General features: G+C 30.7%; 1 protein-coding gene across 1 annotated transcript in view; it reads right to left on the bottom strand.

The window, feature by feature from the left end:
* Positions 1-15,827, bottom strand: part of LOC100165267 (death-associated protein kinase related) — a 55,780-nt gene extending 39,953 nt beyond the window's left edge. The window contains exon 1 of the mRNA XM_001942481.5: positions 15,055-15,827. Within this exon, the coding sequence (XP_001942516.1) occupies positions 15,055-15,221 (167 nt within the window). The 5' untranslated portion in view covers positions 15,222-15,827. The remainder of the gene's footprint in view (positions 1-15,054) is intronic.
* Positions 15,828-21,122: the final 5,295 nt, after the last annotated feature.

Here is a 21,122-nt window from a genome sequence, read left to right as displayed (position 1 = left end):
ATTGTGTACAGAGTGTCCCAAAACAAACACCTTCATAACGCAACAAATGAATCGTTTATCATCATTTTCGAGTGGGCTACCAAGTAAGTAAATTACGTATTTTGGACCGAACAGGCGCTATTTAAAACATGATATTGTCTTTATCACCAAGGTCACGACCATTGTTTTTGCATTGTTTCAAGGCGACAATTGTAATGAACAATTATTGGAGGAGGTCCCAACATTTAATGCGTTAAAAAGAAAAATGTTCGATTTATAATTTTCATTAGACTTATTTTAATAAATCATAATTTACCTTTAAATCTAAATGCAATTTTAGATTTTGAAGCGAGGAATGTACTTAAATATACATTGAGTATGTGCATTTATAAAATTAATCATTTGTAATTTATATTTTGTCTTAAACCTGCAACTACATGTACAGTCAAAATTATCTTTACTAATTTTTTATATACTTAACTATATTATAAACAATAACAAAATAAGTTAATGTTTTAATTTAAAACATCTACCTATAAGTGTTTGAATTCCATACCTGCGCATATTCAATAGTTGTACACTTGTATACCTATCCCTAAAGAAATTGTTTAGAAATGTGATAAAATAATTAAAAAACAAGTTTCTTAAATTATACAAAAATCAATTACTACCATTTATGATTCCTATATATAATATTATATTATACATAGGAAATGATAGAAACCTCTTATTTCCTATTTAAATCTATTGAGGTTAGTGGTTTACATTGACACCTCAATTTCATTTTATAGTCGATTGTAATTTAATAATATCTAGTATAAACAGTAAACACAGCAACCGATTCAAAACTTACGATATAGTGTATCTGTTATGTATCTTATAATACGCGCACGTACATCAAAAAAGTAAATCTGGAGCGTCTCTCCCGCCTCTTATTGCGGAAACGGTACTGAGTCGTTGTCGTCGTAATCTCGCGGTATATTATCCTCACATTATGATTTTTTTTCTCATACACCATTGTTACCACGTCCGGTGCACACACAGATGATACATAAATCACTTCGGGCCGGCGGCGCATATAATATAGCCATGTATACGCCGTGACTGAAATTAGCTATACACGATAGTAAGTTTTTCTCTTCATTTTTTTCCCCCCCGTTGACCCCGCGACCGTACAGCCTACATTGTACACCTAGCTCAGCCTGCACACATCCGCGACACATAACGGAGTCTCCTCGTGAAACGATCATAGTGCGGCATAGTTATTGGTAAGCCCGTCGGATTTGCCCCCATAACCGCTCGTGTGCAATCTGCAGTACCGGAAGAGGAGGATGGTATTTATCGTATACCTATTAATATTAAGATTAGCATATTATACTCGTGTGCAGCGAACGTCATGAAATATCGTTTATTAATTAACCTAGCAGAAAAACCATTTACAGTTATTTTTAAGATACCGAATGGCCACGCGATAACGAAAAAATACGTCGTATATACACGAAACATAATCATCGCGAATATAATAATATGCAATGTATTATGTGTAGGTACGAAACAGCTGAGCAGACGCCGGAATCGCTCGCGATCGGGCGACCGTGTCCCACAGACGCGACGTTAATATTATACAGGCGATTATTCCGTAACGACGATGAAGAAGATTTAACCCAAGAGTTTTATTTCTGACAGCGATTTCTAATTATTACGACACACGTTTACAAATAATTCTGTATAATAATATTATGTGTGATAAAGCGATCGCCGTGTTCAGTGTGTCGATAATATTATTACGGACGTTTCCTCGCACATTGTTGTGTATTGAAAAGAGAATAAATTAATAATTCAATAATAATTTATATGCGATTTACATTTTTCTAACAAAAATAGACTATGTGTTGTCAAAAGTGTTCACAGATTTCTGTAGATTAAACAAAACGATAATAGGTAATACACCTAATATTATTATAAGTATTATTCCAATATAATATGTTGGAATATAATATGCTGTTATTGTTTATATGTGATTCAAAAACAAACGGGAAGGTTAAGTTAGGTTAAAAAAAGGAATAGGCAACATACAAATAATTATTCGTATTAATCGTATTTGTATATTCTGTACTAGGAGAAACCCAGATTATCCAGTTTTCAAACAGTGATTTTCATTTTGAACAACGTTTAGTTGACTGTTTATATACAAGATAATTGCAGATAGTTATGTTTTTGATATTTTCTTTTATGTTTTAGCGTGTGAACCGGTTACACAAATTAATTATAGACACAAGTACTCGTGAAAACGTGTCGAAACTCATCAATATATATTATTCCCAACAATGTATCAATGGAATAATTGATAATTTTACTTAACGTAGAATCATTAACTATTAATTTATTTCAAACCTTTAGGGTTGATACAAGTAAGCTGTATAACATATGAATGTGCTTGTGTATGGTTTTTATTTTTGAGATAAATACTTTAAGTAAAAACTAAATACTTTCCTAGGTATTTATTATATTTTTACTTATCAATTAGCTACCACAAAAACGTTCATAATTATAAATCTATTATATATTTCAATTCATAATTAAAGGTTTTCATTATTATACCTATATTGATTTGAACCAAGTGTAATATTACCAAATTACATATTATACGATTATAAAGGTAGGTACATCTAATAACTAAATAAGAGAAAGTTTATTTTTAGTTAAGCTAAATAAATATATATGTTTATATATTTAACCCATTTCGACTTGAAAAAAAATCAAGTATTCATATCAAAGACAAAAATACGCAGGTACTGAAAATTACATAATAATGGTTAGGAAGGAGAATATGTAAGAACTGTTTATGAATTACAATAAGTAGCAATTTAGCATTTTCTCATGTAAAATGACTAGAGCACAAATTTCCAGCGGTTACGAGTTTTAAATTTTATGTTATACCACATGTCCCAACGACAAAATAAGTATGTCAACAGATTTTCATGGGTTTTTTTTGGCAACAACTACACCTGAGGTGGTGCCGAACTGAATGCGAAACGATTTTCAAAAGACCCGCGTTGTGGCTGTTGTGGAGAATACGAAATCAAGTTCAGCATAATACCTCCCGCATAATAGTGACTCATTGCCCACACCTGTGCGATGATTTCTCTTCACATTATTAATTATCCAATAGCGATCCGAATAAATGAGATTTCATTTCGTACGTGATAAATAGTACCTAGGTACCTAATACCTATATACTATAATATTACCGTAGTATACCGTTGCACTATATTTATATTTTTCATATTGTTCGAAGACTCGAACGTATACCTGTACATTATGTAGTTGGATTTATTATGGCAATATTGCGGCGACGCAGGATCACGAGTTCCTATATTTTATTATATCTGTTACGGCTTTGATGAGTTAGCATTGACGAAGCGATATGCCTATAATCCTATAATATAGTAGGAGGTCTTCGGCACATGAAAACCGGTTGGGTAAATTAATATATTTTATTATTATTATTATTATTATTATTATTATTTTGTTCGTGTGTTTTAAACACCCAGGTTATACGGGTTTTTTTTTACCCGTTGAGTGGACAGACGGGTAATGGTGATCGTAGTGGTGGACTATTGGAGAAAAAAACATAATTTGCGTCGGTACATCTTTGACCACACAGTTTGTAACCCGAATATGTATGTATTCGGGTTACACAAACCTTATATGGAGGTCATCGGTTATTATAATCATAACGTTCCCTTCATTCCTCTTGTAACCAGCAGGTGACCGCCGTCTCACCGTGGTCCGTTACCACAGTTACCTATAACAGTAGTGGTAGGTGGTAAGGTCCGAAACGATTTATGTGAAAATTGTGACAATCTGTGGGACGTAGAAATAGATATAAACGCGCAAATACAATGAATTATAGTATGATTCCAGAACTTACCATGTTACACACTTTCAATTTAAAAATGTAAACATGTTATTATAAAGGTATGTATTTCTAATATTTCCAATTTTTCAGTAAAATATAAGGTATTTCCGATATCGACCAACATCATGCTATGCGTACTTATATTATTATAAAATCACATTTCAAGGACGTTTAGATACCCGCTTTACCAGAACAAAGAATTAAAAGTGCTATAATATAATAATATTATATTCCCATATAATTATTTTTTCTATTCAAAATAGTATAATATTATTTAATAATAAATTCCTTGAGATGTTGCGCATCGCGACATAATATTAATTTCGTAATTAAATTTGTAGGTTGTGTGTGGATGTGTACCTATATTTATAACCAGAAACAATGAACAAACAAATAAATAATAGTAACAAAAAACAACTACAGACTTGCAGACTACATACGGTAAATACCCAACGGTTTATGTTTAGGTTTAATAAACGCAGACATTAATACTGCTTACATGGGGATGAACACTATAAGATTACCGGTCGTACGTTTTACGGAAAACTTACGATATTCTCTATACGATATGAAAAATTAAAATTGAAAACGTAACTTGAAAAATCATTCACAATCGTTTGATTTTTAGGTAGGTAACTAGTAAGTATAAAATATTATTATATATAAGGTAAAAGATTCACAATATTGTGTAACACCAACGTCATCGATAACAATAACAGAAAAAATACACTTGTTATCAGAGCGTATACAGAAACAAACCATTTTAACAAAACTGTCATCCTCGGGGTTTTGTGACATTTGTTGATTTGAATAAAGAATTAGAAATTAGAATAAAATAAGATGAACCGGTATTATACTTCAATGTTTCCAAAAACATATATCTACACCTATGATTTAAGTATATTTAAAAGTTTAAAACTAAAAGACCGGAATAAGACCATCTTGGGCGGTTAAAACTTAAAACAAATAAGTGCAGAAGAATTTGTCAACATGCGTGTTGAACTCAGTCTAAATATTATGTATTATTATTTATTATTTACTATTTTATTATTTACTATTTTATTATATTTTATTTTTATATTCTATTTTAATTAAGTTTATATCTTAATAATTTTTATTGAGTTACTATTAACCCGATTTATTTGTATGTGATACAAGTGTTTATTATATATACGTAACTACTAACTACTGCTTAATCCAATTTTGTCAGAGCATTATAAATATAGACATCGTGTATACGTAGCACAATGATGCGTTAAGTATTGTATATAATAAATTAATGTTATATTAAAATGTCTGTAAAATATTCAAAGTTATAAAAAGTCTTGTAGCTTCTAATGAATAACATTTAAGAAGGTACCTCCATAGTTACCTATATATTATATTCACCTACTTTTGTCAATTTAATTTCAACTAAATATTAATAAAAAAAAAAAGAAAACATTGCAGGTGCATAGAACGAATTGTACCTATAACTAAAATTTACTAACCTAAGTTTTGTATTATGAAACTCAGCAATTAATTATAAATTACACATTTACAGATGAGAATCGAGTACTTACATTTTATCTACTTTTATTTTAATTGAATATTTATTATTATGAGTGGTGTTAAATTTAAAATAAAATTTGTGAGTAAATTCCTATGTAGATGATACATTATATAGTAAGTAATATTTAAATACCTAACTCCCTACTTACATAATATAAAATCTATTTTTTAATTTCCTTATAACCCCAAACAAAATTGACATTGACAATATATTATTTGGTTTACTTTAATGTAAGTATAAATACCTACTAAAATAAGAAAATAATATCGCATTGTTCTATTATTCTGTATTCAACACTTTATAGCTATAGCCTATAATGTAAACAAATATGTACGTTTTAACTTATAGGATAGTGAACATCGGCATACTAAATATCATTGGCAATAGGCTAAATATTTGTCATTCAAAATTATTTCAGTATGTATGTAGTATATACTTGTACGAACACCAGTGGCGTGGCGTAGGCGGAGAGCTATAAGTTCGTAGGATAAGGAACGGTTTTCTCCAGTGACCTCTTCTCTTTATACGTTACCCGTCTAAGAGGTGTGGGATAATGACCGTCACGGTCGAAAATACACTGGATTCCTTGGCACGATTTACGAATTTTTCTACCGTCCATCAACGATAGCGGGGCGAAGGCACATGGGATTTTAACTGTTTTTAAACACATCTTAACATGTGTAAGTAAAAAAATAATATAATATGTACCTAATATACTGCACATGATAAACTAATACATACACATTATCTGGTCTTTACATATCTTACATAATATGATAGGTATACAAGATACATATAAACACTACACATGGGTATACTTGGTTGATTTTGAATTTTAATTATTATTTTACTTTATTTTTTGATGTTGTACTTACTATACTGTGTTGTACACTTATACACATTTTTTCTATTCTTTTGTTTTACCTAAAAATTGTTTGCATGAATAACTATTTACGAAATGATATCATAATATAAGTACTTAGCTAGTTTTTGTTTTATAAATATAAAAGTATAGTTTATTTTCCATTCGTCATGTAATATGTATATAGAGAAGAAACGTCATGATGTTTACGTCATCATATTTGTACACAAAATTGTATAGAGTTTCAGAGTTTGACAATCACTCAATAATTAGTAATACAACTTGTAATCAAATTAATAATTTTCAATTATATACGATTGGACGATATTATAATGAACTGAGTAGTACACCTACCTATTATTATTAAAATATTATTTTCAAAATGCGATTTTTTTTTTGTTTTATACCTTAAGGATAAAAATATGAAAATTATATTATGATTACAGAGTATTTACATATATTATGCATTTAAGTTCGAAATCCTCAAGGAAGTTTTTATTTTCAGATGTTACATTAATTACACACGCCTCAAGGTATTCCACCAATAGCAGAAACGCTAACTAAATACACCTCATGAAATGAAAGAAAAATATATTAATTTACTTTCCTCTAAAAAGCAAAATTTAAATATTATCAACACTACTGTGAGTTGAACATCTGTGTCTTTTAATAGTAATTTAATAGCAGTCATTGATTTGTGAATAATATAAATTGACTGTTATATTACATTGTTACAGTGTTATTCGACCCACCCTTAGTCTTTGATTTAAAAAAATACAAGGTATTCCGGAATCACGGACATGTTACAAAATGTATGTTCTTGGGTGTTTTATAATTACTATCACCGTTGCCAAACAAAAGGACTCTAGGAAAATGGCGATTCGACAGGCTAGCGAACGGTATTTTTTTCCACGCGGACGCGCACACAATTATCAGACAAATGATCAGATATCGATGGTTGATCAGTGAGTATAAACAGTGATATAAACATGATCGAACATATATATACATATATAAGGCAAGGCCGTTGTATTGAGAAAAGGATAAAAATCGACTAGGTACTAACACAAAACCAGTTCTAAAATATAAGAGACAAAATAATTGAATTTAACTGTATGTACAACCTGTACAATTCAGTATACACTTCAGCAAGGATAGGCGATTTTAGACAATACAGCATTACATATTAATAAAACGATCCTTTTCGGGGCTATTTCAACAGTTAGAAAAATGCGTGGGCCGAAAGCATAATAAATTATAAGCATTTGGTAATGGACAGATTAATACTTACACTACACTGCAAGTTAATTCAACATAATTTTATTTTAAGACATCAAACATTATATTATTTACGCTATACTTTTTAAATGCATTCGACATTTCGACAAGTAAATTTTATTTTCATGTAATATTTCAATAGATATTTTAAATAATTGCCATTTTAAGAGCTCGCGGTAGCTCTGTGGTACTCATAAAAATTTTAATTAGATTAGAACAAAAATTATATAATATTTCACACAGTATATCTGTGATAGGCAAATTAAAGTAATATGAACAACATTATATTATTATGAGCTGATAACTATATATATAACTGTATAATCTGTAATACGGACCTATTTGAATGCGTATAATTTTAAATTAATTTGTAACACCCTCATTATAAATCATACTGATTCATTTGTTTAATAGTATATAGGTCGAGGTATAGATAGTTACTACATACCATTACTATATACCAACTTTACATAATATAATATGGGAAAAAATGTAAAATTATAAAAATTAAATTGTTATTAAAATAATCGCAGAACAATTCCAGAAACAATCATACAAAGTAAATTACAAAAGTAATAGTTATTTTAGTAGAGCTTAAAAATACGATGACAAATATTAGGTACTTATGTTCATCATTAATACATTTATACGTTATAAACATTAAACAACGTCATTGTCAAATTGTTCACATCGGTACACTAATTTATTATTTTATAAGAATAAAACCTCGAATAAAAAATAAAATTAAGCAAGAACTCATAATAGTGTAAAAATCAGAATAACTATTTATGAGTACCTAAATATGAAGTAACGGCCTTTCAATATTGTAAACCTTTGTTTGTTCTACATCTAGTTAGCTTAGGTCCATAATTAACGTATATATATTATTAGGGAAATAGAATTCGTTGAAACATCATATAAAAAATCCAATACTTAAACAGTTAATATCTGTAGTTTGTAAATACTATATTATAATATTTAGGTACCTACTTAATTAGTTAGTACCCTTGTTATTTATCTACGATTAGTTGATAACATTAATATGACCTATTATTTTACTACAGTGACACATTACTCGAGTACACAGATTATACCGGGTTTCCTTTAGCCGCATCTTATTGTCTAATTGGATACAGACCAGAAATGGATTTATCATCTGTCGTCAACCGTATCAGTTTAACGGGGACGCGACTGATTTGAGTGGAAAAAACCCGTGTACACAAAATGATAAAAAAATCTGTAAAACTGGGACACTAAAAATTATGTATGTGTAATATATCCGTTATTCAGGCTTTAAAAAGATGGCAATAGCGATTACAGAAACGATGAAATGCCAAGAACAGAAGATTAATAAATTTAAACAATATAATAATGCTTGTATACAAAATCAAATATTGTATTCATTTCTGAAAACGCAAGGAAATAAAATGTACCTTTTTTTTTTTATTGAACAAAAATGTATATTTACAATCTGTATTTACACGTTATACAATAAGTAAATTTGATGTGGTTTGATTGACGGGAGGGGGAAGTTACCCAATATGGCGGCATCCCGAAAATGTACATATATATTATAATTAGGAGTGAACTGTACTTATTCCATAATATAAACTTAATATAATCACAACATACACATGGAGAATTGTAATGCTCATTGACTAAAAAATGTATTTATGCAAACATTTGCGTTTTATTATACTAGGCCATACAAAAAAACTCGGGAATTCGATGATAAGCAACTTACCTAAATAAAAATTTGCTATTGTTTTAAATATACATTATTATTCTTTTCCTATTCGTTTTGTGACGATTATCGTTGTAATATATTAATAATGTAGTATATACTCGTATGGGGATGAGAGTCATCGGTTAAAAAAAGTTCCAAGCGAACATCTGCTGAATTACCGGAAATGTTAGTGAGGGGGGAGACAACAAGGTCATGAAGGAATTGCCTACATCATCACTGGATTTTCTGGTATATAAACACACTAACATGTATACACTCCAGGCACATATTCAAAATTTATAGTTATTATCATTTAAGATATTATAATATCTATTTGTAATAACATGCAAAATATCAGTTTATCAAAGGATATTGTATGTAGGTAATTATTACTTATCAGCATAAGAAAACGAGTTTAGAACAAAATAAAAATGCACGTTGCTGCATAGGTTGCTGTTTATATCCTGGCAAACTGCGTTGGCCGCCGGCCCCAAACGTTTGCCGGAAGTCGTGGTTTTTGAAAGCGGGTTTCTATATTATTCAAGTACACCGCGGGCCTATACATAATTTTACAATAACGTTTCGTTATACCGTATAACTGTACCTACAGTTTAATTTGAACGAAAAGTATCAAGGAAATGATACTGGCAACACAAATCCAAAAGCATTATAAATGGTTCTGATGTATCCGGCAGAAAAAATGTACTTCCATAGAGCACAAGTATAATTAATAATTGGCGAAACTACTAGTTGACCTCTGAACACAGTTGATAAGAATTCATAAAGACATCTTGTTCATATAATGATACCAATAATATTTTTATTACGCGTATAAATAACTTAGACGAATTTTATCACGTCCAATGTATAGAATTTTAACCCCTGCAGAGTTTAGCTAACAAGGAGTAAAAAACGTTTAAATTCAATAATATAACGACGAGCTGATAGTAGATTTATTATTATTTATAGAAAAAAATATTCATTAAATACCTCGTTTATTACTTTTGATCAAACTATCAGAGGGAAGATTGTTGTCTTCCTGTATCATTATTTTTTTTAGTAATTATTACATTTTGTTGATGTAAGTACCTATAAAATATCAGAACTACATACCTACATTAGTATTCTTCATTTCTTCTACGATAATGTTTAAATTTAAATTAGCATACACCAAAAAACTTTTTCAAACTTAATTAAACATAGTATTTTGATTCCATACATGTATGCATAATAGCAATTAAAAAATCCTACTACATAATATGTATTTCAGTTTGAATAATTGTCATTTGTCCTTTTAAATATTTCACTTTTTAATAGAAATTAAAGTTCTAAAATATTAAAGAACAATATAATATGTATATAGGTACGTCCATCTATTCATATATTTATGACGAAAAAAACAAATCGTTTCTTAAATGACTCAATTTTAAACTGAAACGACCGGGGGTTTGAATTTAATTCATAATATCAATAATATGAGACCCTGCGCCACATATTTCGTTAACATATGGAAATTGATAAAAAGAAAACAGAATGCAGTCGAAAGAGAGTTTAGAAAGTCACACTGATTTTAGTATATTATATTGTCAATTGCAGCGGAGGAAGTGTGACGTTTTTATTTAATCAAAGACACGATCAAATTTGGGAATCTTCCAAAAACGCGATAGATCACATTATATTGTAGACAAAGAATGCAAATTATATAACACTGAGACCAAATAATAAATAAAATAATGTAAACGTACCTATATAATAATATATAGCACTAACAACGCGCTATAGGCACATATAATATGACACTATCGTGTTATAAGGCAACTAATTGAATGTTTAACGTGACGCCACAATAATTGCATAACGTTTGATTGGGAACCCATTACGATTATCGCTGCAATATAACGGTAATGCCTTCAAGTTTCAGCAGACATAGTAACAACTTACTAATAAGTGACACGTAGGTATATGTTCACATATTTCACGCAAATGTAGCATTATGATCTATCCTGAGGGCTTGTTGTCATCGAATTCACGGTTCGTAGTTACAAACAAATCCTTAACACCTAATGTATGAATAGCGCCATAGTGGTCTTGAAAATCATGCAAAGACACAGATGTAAATTCGATTTCGGATGGCAAAATAATAAGTTAGCAATAACGGATGTACCAATAGGTATACACCGCAAGAGTAAGTACCTATAATAATTCGCGAATGCTCAAGAACGGATCAGTGGAACTATGATAGGAGGAGGGTTCGACGACGGTGAAACGAAGTCGTTATAGCATCCAGTTTTTTTCTTCCCTTTTTTTTGTCTCCACGATGCATATAATAATAATATATACGCGCGGCGCGTGTGCTTTCACCGAACGGACCGCATTCCTCATGCCGCTAAGTCGATTTGCGCGTAGGAAACACGCACACGCACACTCAAACAAATATACACGCACACATACATAATTATACGTACACACAGTACAAATATACAAGCAGACACGCAAAAATATATTATACTCACGACGACGGATGGCATTCCGTCGTACATATCTCTCCCACTGACAGCGACACGAAGAGTTGGCAGAAAATAATATACAATATGACTATAGTTGCTGTCGCGGCGTCTGTCGGGGGGATCGAACGGCGTCGGGTCGGAGGGCGCCCGCGCCGGGGTGTCGTCCTCCAACACGAGTGTACACAGCGGCGACCTTGCCAAGGACGGACGCAATGCGACGCGAGATGCACGCTGCACGAAACCAATCGATATCATTTTTGTTAGAAAAAATTTATAAAAAAAAAACTCCTTTGCTTTTGTGGCAGGTAACTGAAGAATATAATATTGATATGGTGGCTCATACCGAGTGAAAACGGGTGTTTTGAGATCACAAATATTGGGTGTTGGCAAATAATAATAATAATATATATAGGAGGTTTATATAGATTGAGGCAGAAGTGGAAGTTAACCATTAATAATATCATCTCCTAAGTAAAATAAAACGATTAGTCGTCTAAGATTAGACTAAGATCGTCTATACAAAGAACTAAGTAGGTACCTAACAAACGTCGATAAACACTGAACCGCACTGAACGTATTTTTATTCCAGTATGGATAACGAACAGTAACTAACGAGGTAACGAAAATTACCTACCAATAAGTCGATTTTTCAGTAGTTCACTGGTTTTCAACTAGAAAGCAAGCAAACTATTTTAAAAACAAAACCAAGAAAAATAATAAATGAGATAATACATATAGTTACTACATGTAGGTATCGTTGGTTAATAGCGTAATTACAGTCAGTCAATAGTTTGTCTTAATGCTATAAGCTAATTAAATTTAAATATCGATTCGAAATGATTGGTCATGAAATAGAGAACATTTTATATATACTCACAAACAAATTAATAAGTTTTTCAAGTGGTATTTAGGAATTTATCAAAATGACATATAGATACTATACATATTATTAACTATTATTTACATAGAGGTCAAAACATTAATAAATAAAATTGAAGAATTAAATAAAAAATATATATTATTTATATTATACCTATATGTGACTTTTATAGGCAGCAACGTGTAGTTTTTAAAATATGAAAGCTAATGGAACACTCGTGTATGTTACATTATATTTAAGACTTAACTAATATGTAGGTAAGATAGGACAATTATTTTTTTTGTAAAAACCAGGTATGCTATAGAAGTAAAGAATATTTTACGCATAATAAATAATTAAAACATCGTGATGAAAATTCATATAAATACATCAAATGTAGATTTTATTCAAATATAATTTAAATATGTAATCATTCAAAAAGTTCAAAATCGTGATAATATAATATAAACAGAACAATGACTGTATTAAGACAAATTTAAACCAAAAGTCATGACACTATAATATACAAATACTCGTACGTTTATTACGTTAACGTCAAACAAAATAATCACTTAATAAACTACTAATTGTTATACCGTTTTTAAAACTACAAAACACGTATTATTATTATAAAGATAGATACCTAATACGGATTAATATTTCTGATATTATTGAAGGTACTATGTGTACATTTATGCCAACCCAATAAAATTAAAATAAACAATAGAGTCCATGCGCGGATCCGGAGGTAGATGCTATTTGTCCCCCCCCCCCCCCATCATCCCTTGAATAGAAGTCTTGGTTACCTATATTAATTTGAAGTTTGAATTCTTATCATATTGTTAAATGAAAAATACGCAATTTATCATAATATAAAAAGAAAATAGGTACAGCATTTTATTCTGTAATATGAAAAATTTAGTTATTACCTAGTTATTATATTATAGGCCGCTCTTAACTAAATACTCTTGCTATAGAGCTATACTATACTCATAGAACGCTCACAAGTAACAATAAAGAATCACAATGCCGATCAGATTTTAAATTCTAAAATTATAATCCCAAAATCCTATATTATGTATCATACTATTATTATTTACAAACTCTTTCATTGTCGCGCACCGGCCACCCACCTTTTTATTCATTTTTTTTTTTTTTTTTGTAATGGCGGTTGTGTTTAGAAATTCCCGAGGAAATTCCGAAGAAGATTTACGAGTACCAATTATAGGGCCCGCTCGATATATACACACGACACATACGTATACAATGAAATGAAATATAAATGCCCACAGAAAAAAACAAACAAGTTTGACAGAAAAATTCAATTCAAAATAAAAAATGTATTAACCGTATTTAATCAAAAAATGTATGCATGTGTCATGTGTTACGTCATATCTGCTACCTAAATAAGATTCGTATTCTGTAGATTTTAATTAACCATCCCTAAAGACGCGTAGGTGGTACATGCATACGGTGATAAAAAAATATGCAACGTTTCGTCGTCAGAATAACCGTTTTTTCTCCCCTCCTACATAAATAACAACTAAGGTAGAAGTAATACCTACACTTTATTATATTATCCCAAACGCGATAAAGACACGCCGCCGCCGCACTGTACCTGCCGGACCAGTGTGTGAGTAAAGCGGCATGAGTCATAAGCATAACGTACAACAGCAGTTGTAGCGTTGCAGTAGGTATACAGTACAGCAGAATGAATGGGCTAAACCTCATCAATTTTATTACAAACGTGTACAGAACCACTGAAACACACAAGGTGTAGCATATGCGTGTGTTTCGAATCCACTCACGCGATATTAGAATAGTAAAAAAAAAATAATAAAAATTCGCATTAATCTTACAAAAGAAACGTTACGTTCAAGGCTATGATATTATGCGTATTATATCATTGAAAAAGTACCCTATACTATGACACACAGCGTACGCACCTATATAGATAAAATACTATAATATGTAGGTAAATTGAAATATCTGGTCATATCACAAATTATTCCAAGTCGCCGGAAACAATAGTCACCTATCATTGTTATTGTGTTGTAACGTGTAGTGACGCGCACGTGTACAAAAAAAAACGGTTTCTCACCCAGTTGCCGGTTGGATACCTATCTACTATAAAAAAGAATATACCATATATAATTATATTATATTTTAATATTATAGGAGTAGGCTTTCTATATAGTTGGTTCTATCTATAATGCTATACAATACACGGTACACAGATAAAACGTGCTAACAGTCGTCATTAGATTGTTGTTTTTTATACAGGGTTTTTGCGGCCTTTCAAAAATTTAAAAAAAATACTTTTTTGGTGGATAATAATATTAAGTTTCTAATTATAATTCAAGTCTTACCTGGCAAACGGTTCAGATTCTACGTCGTAAACCTTGTCGATGGGATCCTTGCTGATGAGTCTGTCTATCTGTTCGGCTGTCAGGTCCAAGTATCCTGGTTGTTTGGCCCTTATCAGCTGCGGCTGCGGCGGCGGCGGCGACGGGTTAACGGACACCACCTCCTTCATGCCGGCGCACGGTTGTGGGAAACTCGCACAATGCGTGTGCGGGTGACACCACCCGTGAGGTAAGTAAAAAAACAATAAATTTTTAAAAAAAAAATCTCGCACACAAAATTTCACGAACCCAGCGGATTTTCGACCAAAAACAAAAATTATTATACGTAAATACCCGCCGCAAATAGGAGCGGATTATCAAACGTTACTGCAAATTTTATTTTCCGTTATTAATTTCAATAAAAAACAAATATTTCGAGAATCGCATAATATACACCATGGACGCGACTGCGACGATAACGATGATTACAACGAACGGATATAGAATGCCGTCGGCCGAAGATCGTGTAATAGTAATCTGCACGGATGCGAAAAACGGACGGTATTGACGAGTTTAGCAAACTAACCTGCGCGACGAAATCAAAAATATTCCGCGTTATCGAAAACGGAGAATAATATTATCATTTATCAACACAAAAAAATTACTGATAATATTTTCACGTATATTCGCGTCGCACTCGGTGAGGACTGCACACGCACGCACACACAACACGACACATACAACCGGTACCGCCGACTACGCATCCGCAAATGGCCGCCGCGACTGGTCTGTGCCCCGTGGAGCGGTGGCGAGCGCCGGTCCTCTCGAGAACGTCCGCCGCGAACCACGCGGTATCGTTGTTGTCAGTTGTGGTGGTGGTGATGGCAGCGGCGGTGGGGGGACCGCCGCACAGCTGGCGCCCGCAACGGTTTTTTCCTCGTTTCCCCCGCCGCCGAAGATCCGAACACGCGCGCGGACCGTACAATATTATTATCGTCGCGCCATAATTATTGTACGCACGCGGTCAAAAAAAAAAATGTTTTCTCCTGCGCCTCCTCGTTCTCAATGACCCTCCGGCCACGGCAACCCGCCACAACCACAAAATGATATTTTCTCTGTTTTTAATAGTATTTCGGATAATACCTATATTATATTGGATTGATATACATATTATGGTAAAGTTCAACGCTGGTAAAAGGAACCGAATTATAAGTGATAAATCATAATATTATATATCTACCTAGAACTTACTGTAGTCTGTAATATTTATTAATGGACTCAGAAGTATATAATTTTGTTTTCAAAACAAATAATAAGAATGAAACACACGCGTGCTAATCTATAGTTAATTTATAGTTAAATCATTTAACATGGCTGAAATCGGGGGCGGTGTGGGGCTTGATGGGTCTTAACCCCCCCCCCCCCCAAAAAAAAAATTGTTAAGCCCCCCCCTTTTTTAGTTGTGTGGGATTGAAGCCAGGGGTGGGCTCACATTGATATCAATAATGTTAGCCCCCTGAAATTTTTATGGATTTCCACCTATGGACTTAAACGTGTTTTGTTATCCATTGATGTTAAACAGTTTAATATCAATGCATCCTCAATTCCTCATCAACACATCAGCATATCATTTTTATTATCAGAGCTTTATTTTTTTATGAAGTCTCTAATTGAAATGGTTAACATAGTTGATAAATAGCCAATAGCTGGTATCTTATTAATTGCTGAGTAAAAGTATGCATAATACCTAGTGGCTAGTACCTACATATAAGTCATGGATAATAATGATAAAAATATTATGATAGAAATAGGTAGGCTTCAAAAAAATAATGGCCCCGTAAGACGTTCGGGCACAAAAAAATATTTATTTGGGAATAGGTAGAACTATAATTGGGAACGCACCTTTAGCGTTTTCAGACACAAAAATGAATACAACGTTTGGGTACATTATATTTTTAAAATAATACCACGTATGGGTATTAATTTGTATGTTTAGATACACATATTTTTCTATTTTACTTTTTAGAGTCAATTAGTGTTTCCCGGAAGACATCACGAAGAGGTTGGCTTTTAATAATTATCTCCCAACATTTTTTTTTTGCAATTAATTTAAATACATTCTTAATATCACTTACTATATTAAATCATTAGGTCATTACAAAAATACTAAATCTACCAAAATCTAAAATCGTATTTTATTTTATTTACAGCTATCTTATTTATTTTTATTTTCGACAAAACTTGGAACGATGCCATATATAAATATTTCTTATTATCAATATCTAGATTAAATTAATTACATTTTCTTAAATGTATTCAACATAATGCTGTCTGGTGTACATAAGATAACATAATACATTAATACTTATAATTGCAATGACAACGATTTTGCACTATTTACTATTTAGTATTTAAAACACATATTAGTTTTATTATCATACGCCATTTGCAGATGACGGTTTTCCTAAGTAATCATGTATTATAATTTTATATTCAAATATATTACACATCGTAAGTTGTAAAAATACATCAAAACATTAAAAACAAAGACTGTGATTGATGATTAATTTAATTTAACGATGACTAACCCCTCCCCCCAATTCCATAAATATTATAAAAATAATATAATATTATAATTTATTGTGATACTCACAATTTATCAAAGTTGAACCAATTTCATATATTTTCGAAATAATAATATATTCATATTATACAGGTATTCGTCGAGCTACATATTCAAGTGTTCCGTTGCGTTTAGTTACTTTCTTACTTTTATTTCTACATCTTATCGATACGGTATCTATTACAATTCTTTCAATTTCTTGAGCGATAGAGCGCATTTCCCCCTACTCCCCTTGGCCATAAACGATGTTACAGGTTTTTGCGGTTTCGTTTTATTACCAAAAACCATGATAGAAACAAGGTGTACAAGCCATCTCCGTGTAATAATAGTTAATACCTACATAATAATTGTAAATCAATTATAAATTATTAATCAATAGTACAATTTTTGATCTTTTTCGAAAATATACATAGTGTTTTGATTGTAATTTTGAAACTGGTTTTCAACTCGTCACTTTCTCCACATGAATTTATTGAAGAACATATTATATACATGTCATTTGATTTATTATGTTTTAAATTGATAGTACCTACAATTTTAAATATAAATAAATATTTATCAATGGATAGAACACATACAAATAATTAATAGTGAAATGCATCGCTGGGTTAAGTGATTCTTATGGCATAATATTATTATTATTTACTTATTTTATTGACAAATGTGTTTTTGACTGTTCAGAAATAAAAATAAAATAAAATTTTTTTTCGATTTATAAAAAATACAGTTGTTGGCTTAACAAACTTGTATAATGTATAGTTGTTCTATTAGGCATTTAAGAGATATTCTTCAGATAAGTGATAACCAGATATTCAGATGTAAGTATTTAGTATACCTTTAGGTACTATTATATACAATAGAAATGTACTTATAACTACCATGAATCTCGTGATATCTCGTATATTTTTTAACTGATAATTGTTATAAACATAACAAAAGTAAAAATAAATAATATATAAGTTGATACAAATATAAATAACATGTTTATAACTTTAAAATGGCAATGACGTAAAGTAATAAACTCTTCCAACCGTTTCGTACACATATATACCGATACGGCAATACCCCAACACAGAATATCTCTTATTTATGTACCTACCTACATATATATAAGATATAGTTGAAAAATAAACTTATGATAGGTACACGATAATATTATATTAATATGATATGGACACAAAACAGACACTATTAATATTTCAAACATTCGCTTTTCTATAACTTTTGCTTTTTCTTATCAATATAATAATATATTATCATAATATGAGATTTCCATAAATGATATATTTTATTTACCGTGCTATAACTTTAAACAAGTAAAATATGTTTAAAATGGCTCATTATATTATAGTACTTTATAGGTTATAGCATTATTGCTATATAGCACGGCTATTGATAATATGGTTGTCCATCGACGTATGATTCTCATACTTGAAAAGTGTCTACCGAAATGAATCTCTATAATCAGTATTAAAGTTAAATTAAACAGCTGGAGACTTAAGCACTAGCGCTTATATGTCATAGTGGCTATCAAGGAACTACAATTTATATTTGAAAGGTAATTGCAGTCAGAGTCACTACAACAAATAAGCGCTAGAGCATAAGTTTCCAGCTGTTTAATACTGATAATGGAGATTCATTTCGGTAGACACTTTTCTAGATTCGTTGGGCAACCATACTATCTTTAATCGTGCTATATAGTATATATGCTCAACAGATTGATTCGATATAATATGATGACTATATATTACATTTCTGTGAAATAGAGCACACAAGTATAATCACGAAAAAAAAATAAAAATCATTTTCAGTTCCCACAAAATATTTTATTAAATAATATTATGCATAATATATTGTATACAGACGCACTAGACAGTTGTAGGCAGCCCATAGAAATTGGTAGGTACACCGTATTCAAGAAAACTGTTACTATTATATTATACTTAATTATAAAATCTATGGTACATTTATCAAAAAAATAATCGTTTTAAATAAAAATTAAAAAAGTATTTTGATTATTATATACCTATTGTATTTAAGACAGTAAAATAATTTATCAGAAAGAATTGTAGTATTTTAATTTAACGGGTATAGAACTTAGATACTGCAGCAGCATTTCAAAAGACTACACTAAGTTAACTCCCAACTTGATTTTTGATGTTAAACGGTCACCGCATTACCATCAATATAATATTATTTTAGTATGACACAATACTGTTTTTAAATATTATCATTAGACGAATCAAATGACGTTCTACTATGATAAATTACAGTTATTGACAATAAGGTCGACACTATTTTTTTTTTAATGACATTCCTTGTTTTGTTGTGATTCTTATAAATAATTCTACCAATTCTGCCTACTTAGTACTTATTTAGTATTTACATAACTACTAAGCTAATCTCAACGACTCAACTATTAAATGTAATATGGGCTTAAAATTCTTGTTTAGTACCTACATATACAGATAATTAAACATTCATGGTGATATTAAAATATTTGATGCTCTTATAGTTTTAATGCTACCTAGTTACAAAATGGTGATGGAACAAGTATATATACTATAATATATCGAGTTATTTGCTAACGAAATGAACTTAATCCAAATGATGACCGCGTATTATTTACCGTATATTTTTTTTATTTAAGCGCAGACGTCCGGTTTCTTCATACTATATTCTTTAAACTGGTTCGTTTCTTACCATCATCGTTTCTTCAGGCACATTGCGTGAATTTTCTTGATCAGAATACTACACTATTTGCACATTAAGGATTTTAACCACATTAGCAGAACTCGAGGAAACCACAAAACATATCTATAAATATTTCGCATATTAAGTTTCGAGTCTATTAAACGAATTTGCAATTGGACATTTCACTTTCAGTAATAATATTATATCGACTATAAGGTCTATAGCTTAGACGATTTAAATTATTTTATTGCTATTGAGATAGTATACAAGTATACAATAACCTATCTAATATATTAATTTATCGTATAATGAATTCAAATTTTCTATTTTGTAAATATCTCAATGTTATTTAGCAATTAGATAGTACTTTATACATAATCACAAGTCATAACATTGCACATGTAATATTGTAACAACTTACAGATCATATTATAGATTGATGTAATATAATAATATAATGCCTATAGGTACAATTTATAAAATTGTTTTATTTTTTAATTTTTGTATAGGATATACTCGATCAGTAAATATATATTTTTTTACATAAGCGTATATAATATGAGCGGACTGTGTAGGTTTGCATGAATATCAGTTAATAAAAATAAGCTACCCAGCAGTGATACATCTAATGACGTGATAAACCTATAATAGTATAATCTATTAAATAACAGATAATAAAGCAATACATATATTTATTATTTATATGTACCTGGTATCTACCTCCACCTATTCAAGTTTTAAATTTTGATAATTATTGTGCTAACAATTGATTAGG

This window comes from Acyrthosiphon pisum, chromosome A3, assembly GCF_005508785.2.
Source record: "Acyrthosiphon pisum isolate AL4f chromosome A3, pea_aphid_22Mar2018_4r6ur, whole genome shotgun sequence".
NCBI lineage: Eukaryota > Metazoa > Arthropoda > Insecta > Hemiptera > Aphididae > Acyrthosiphon > Acyrthosiphon pisum.
Note: the sequence above shows the minus strand (reverse complement) of the source record. Positions and strands in the feature narration are given on the sequence as shown.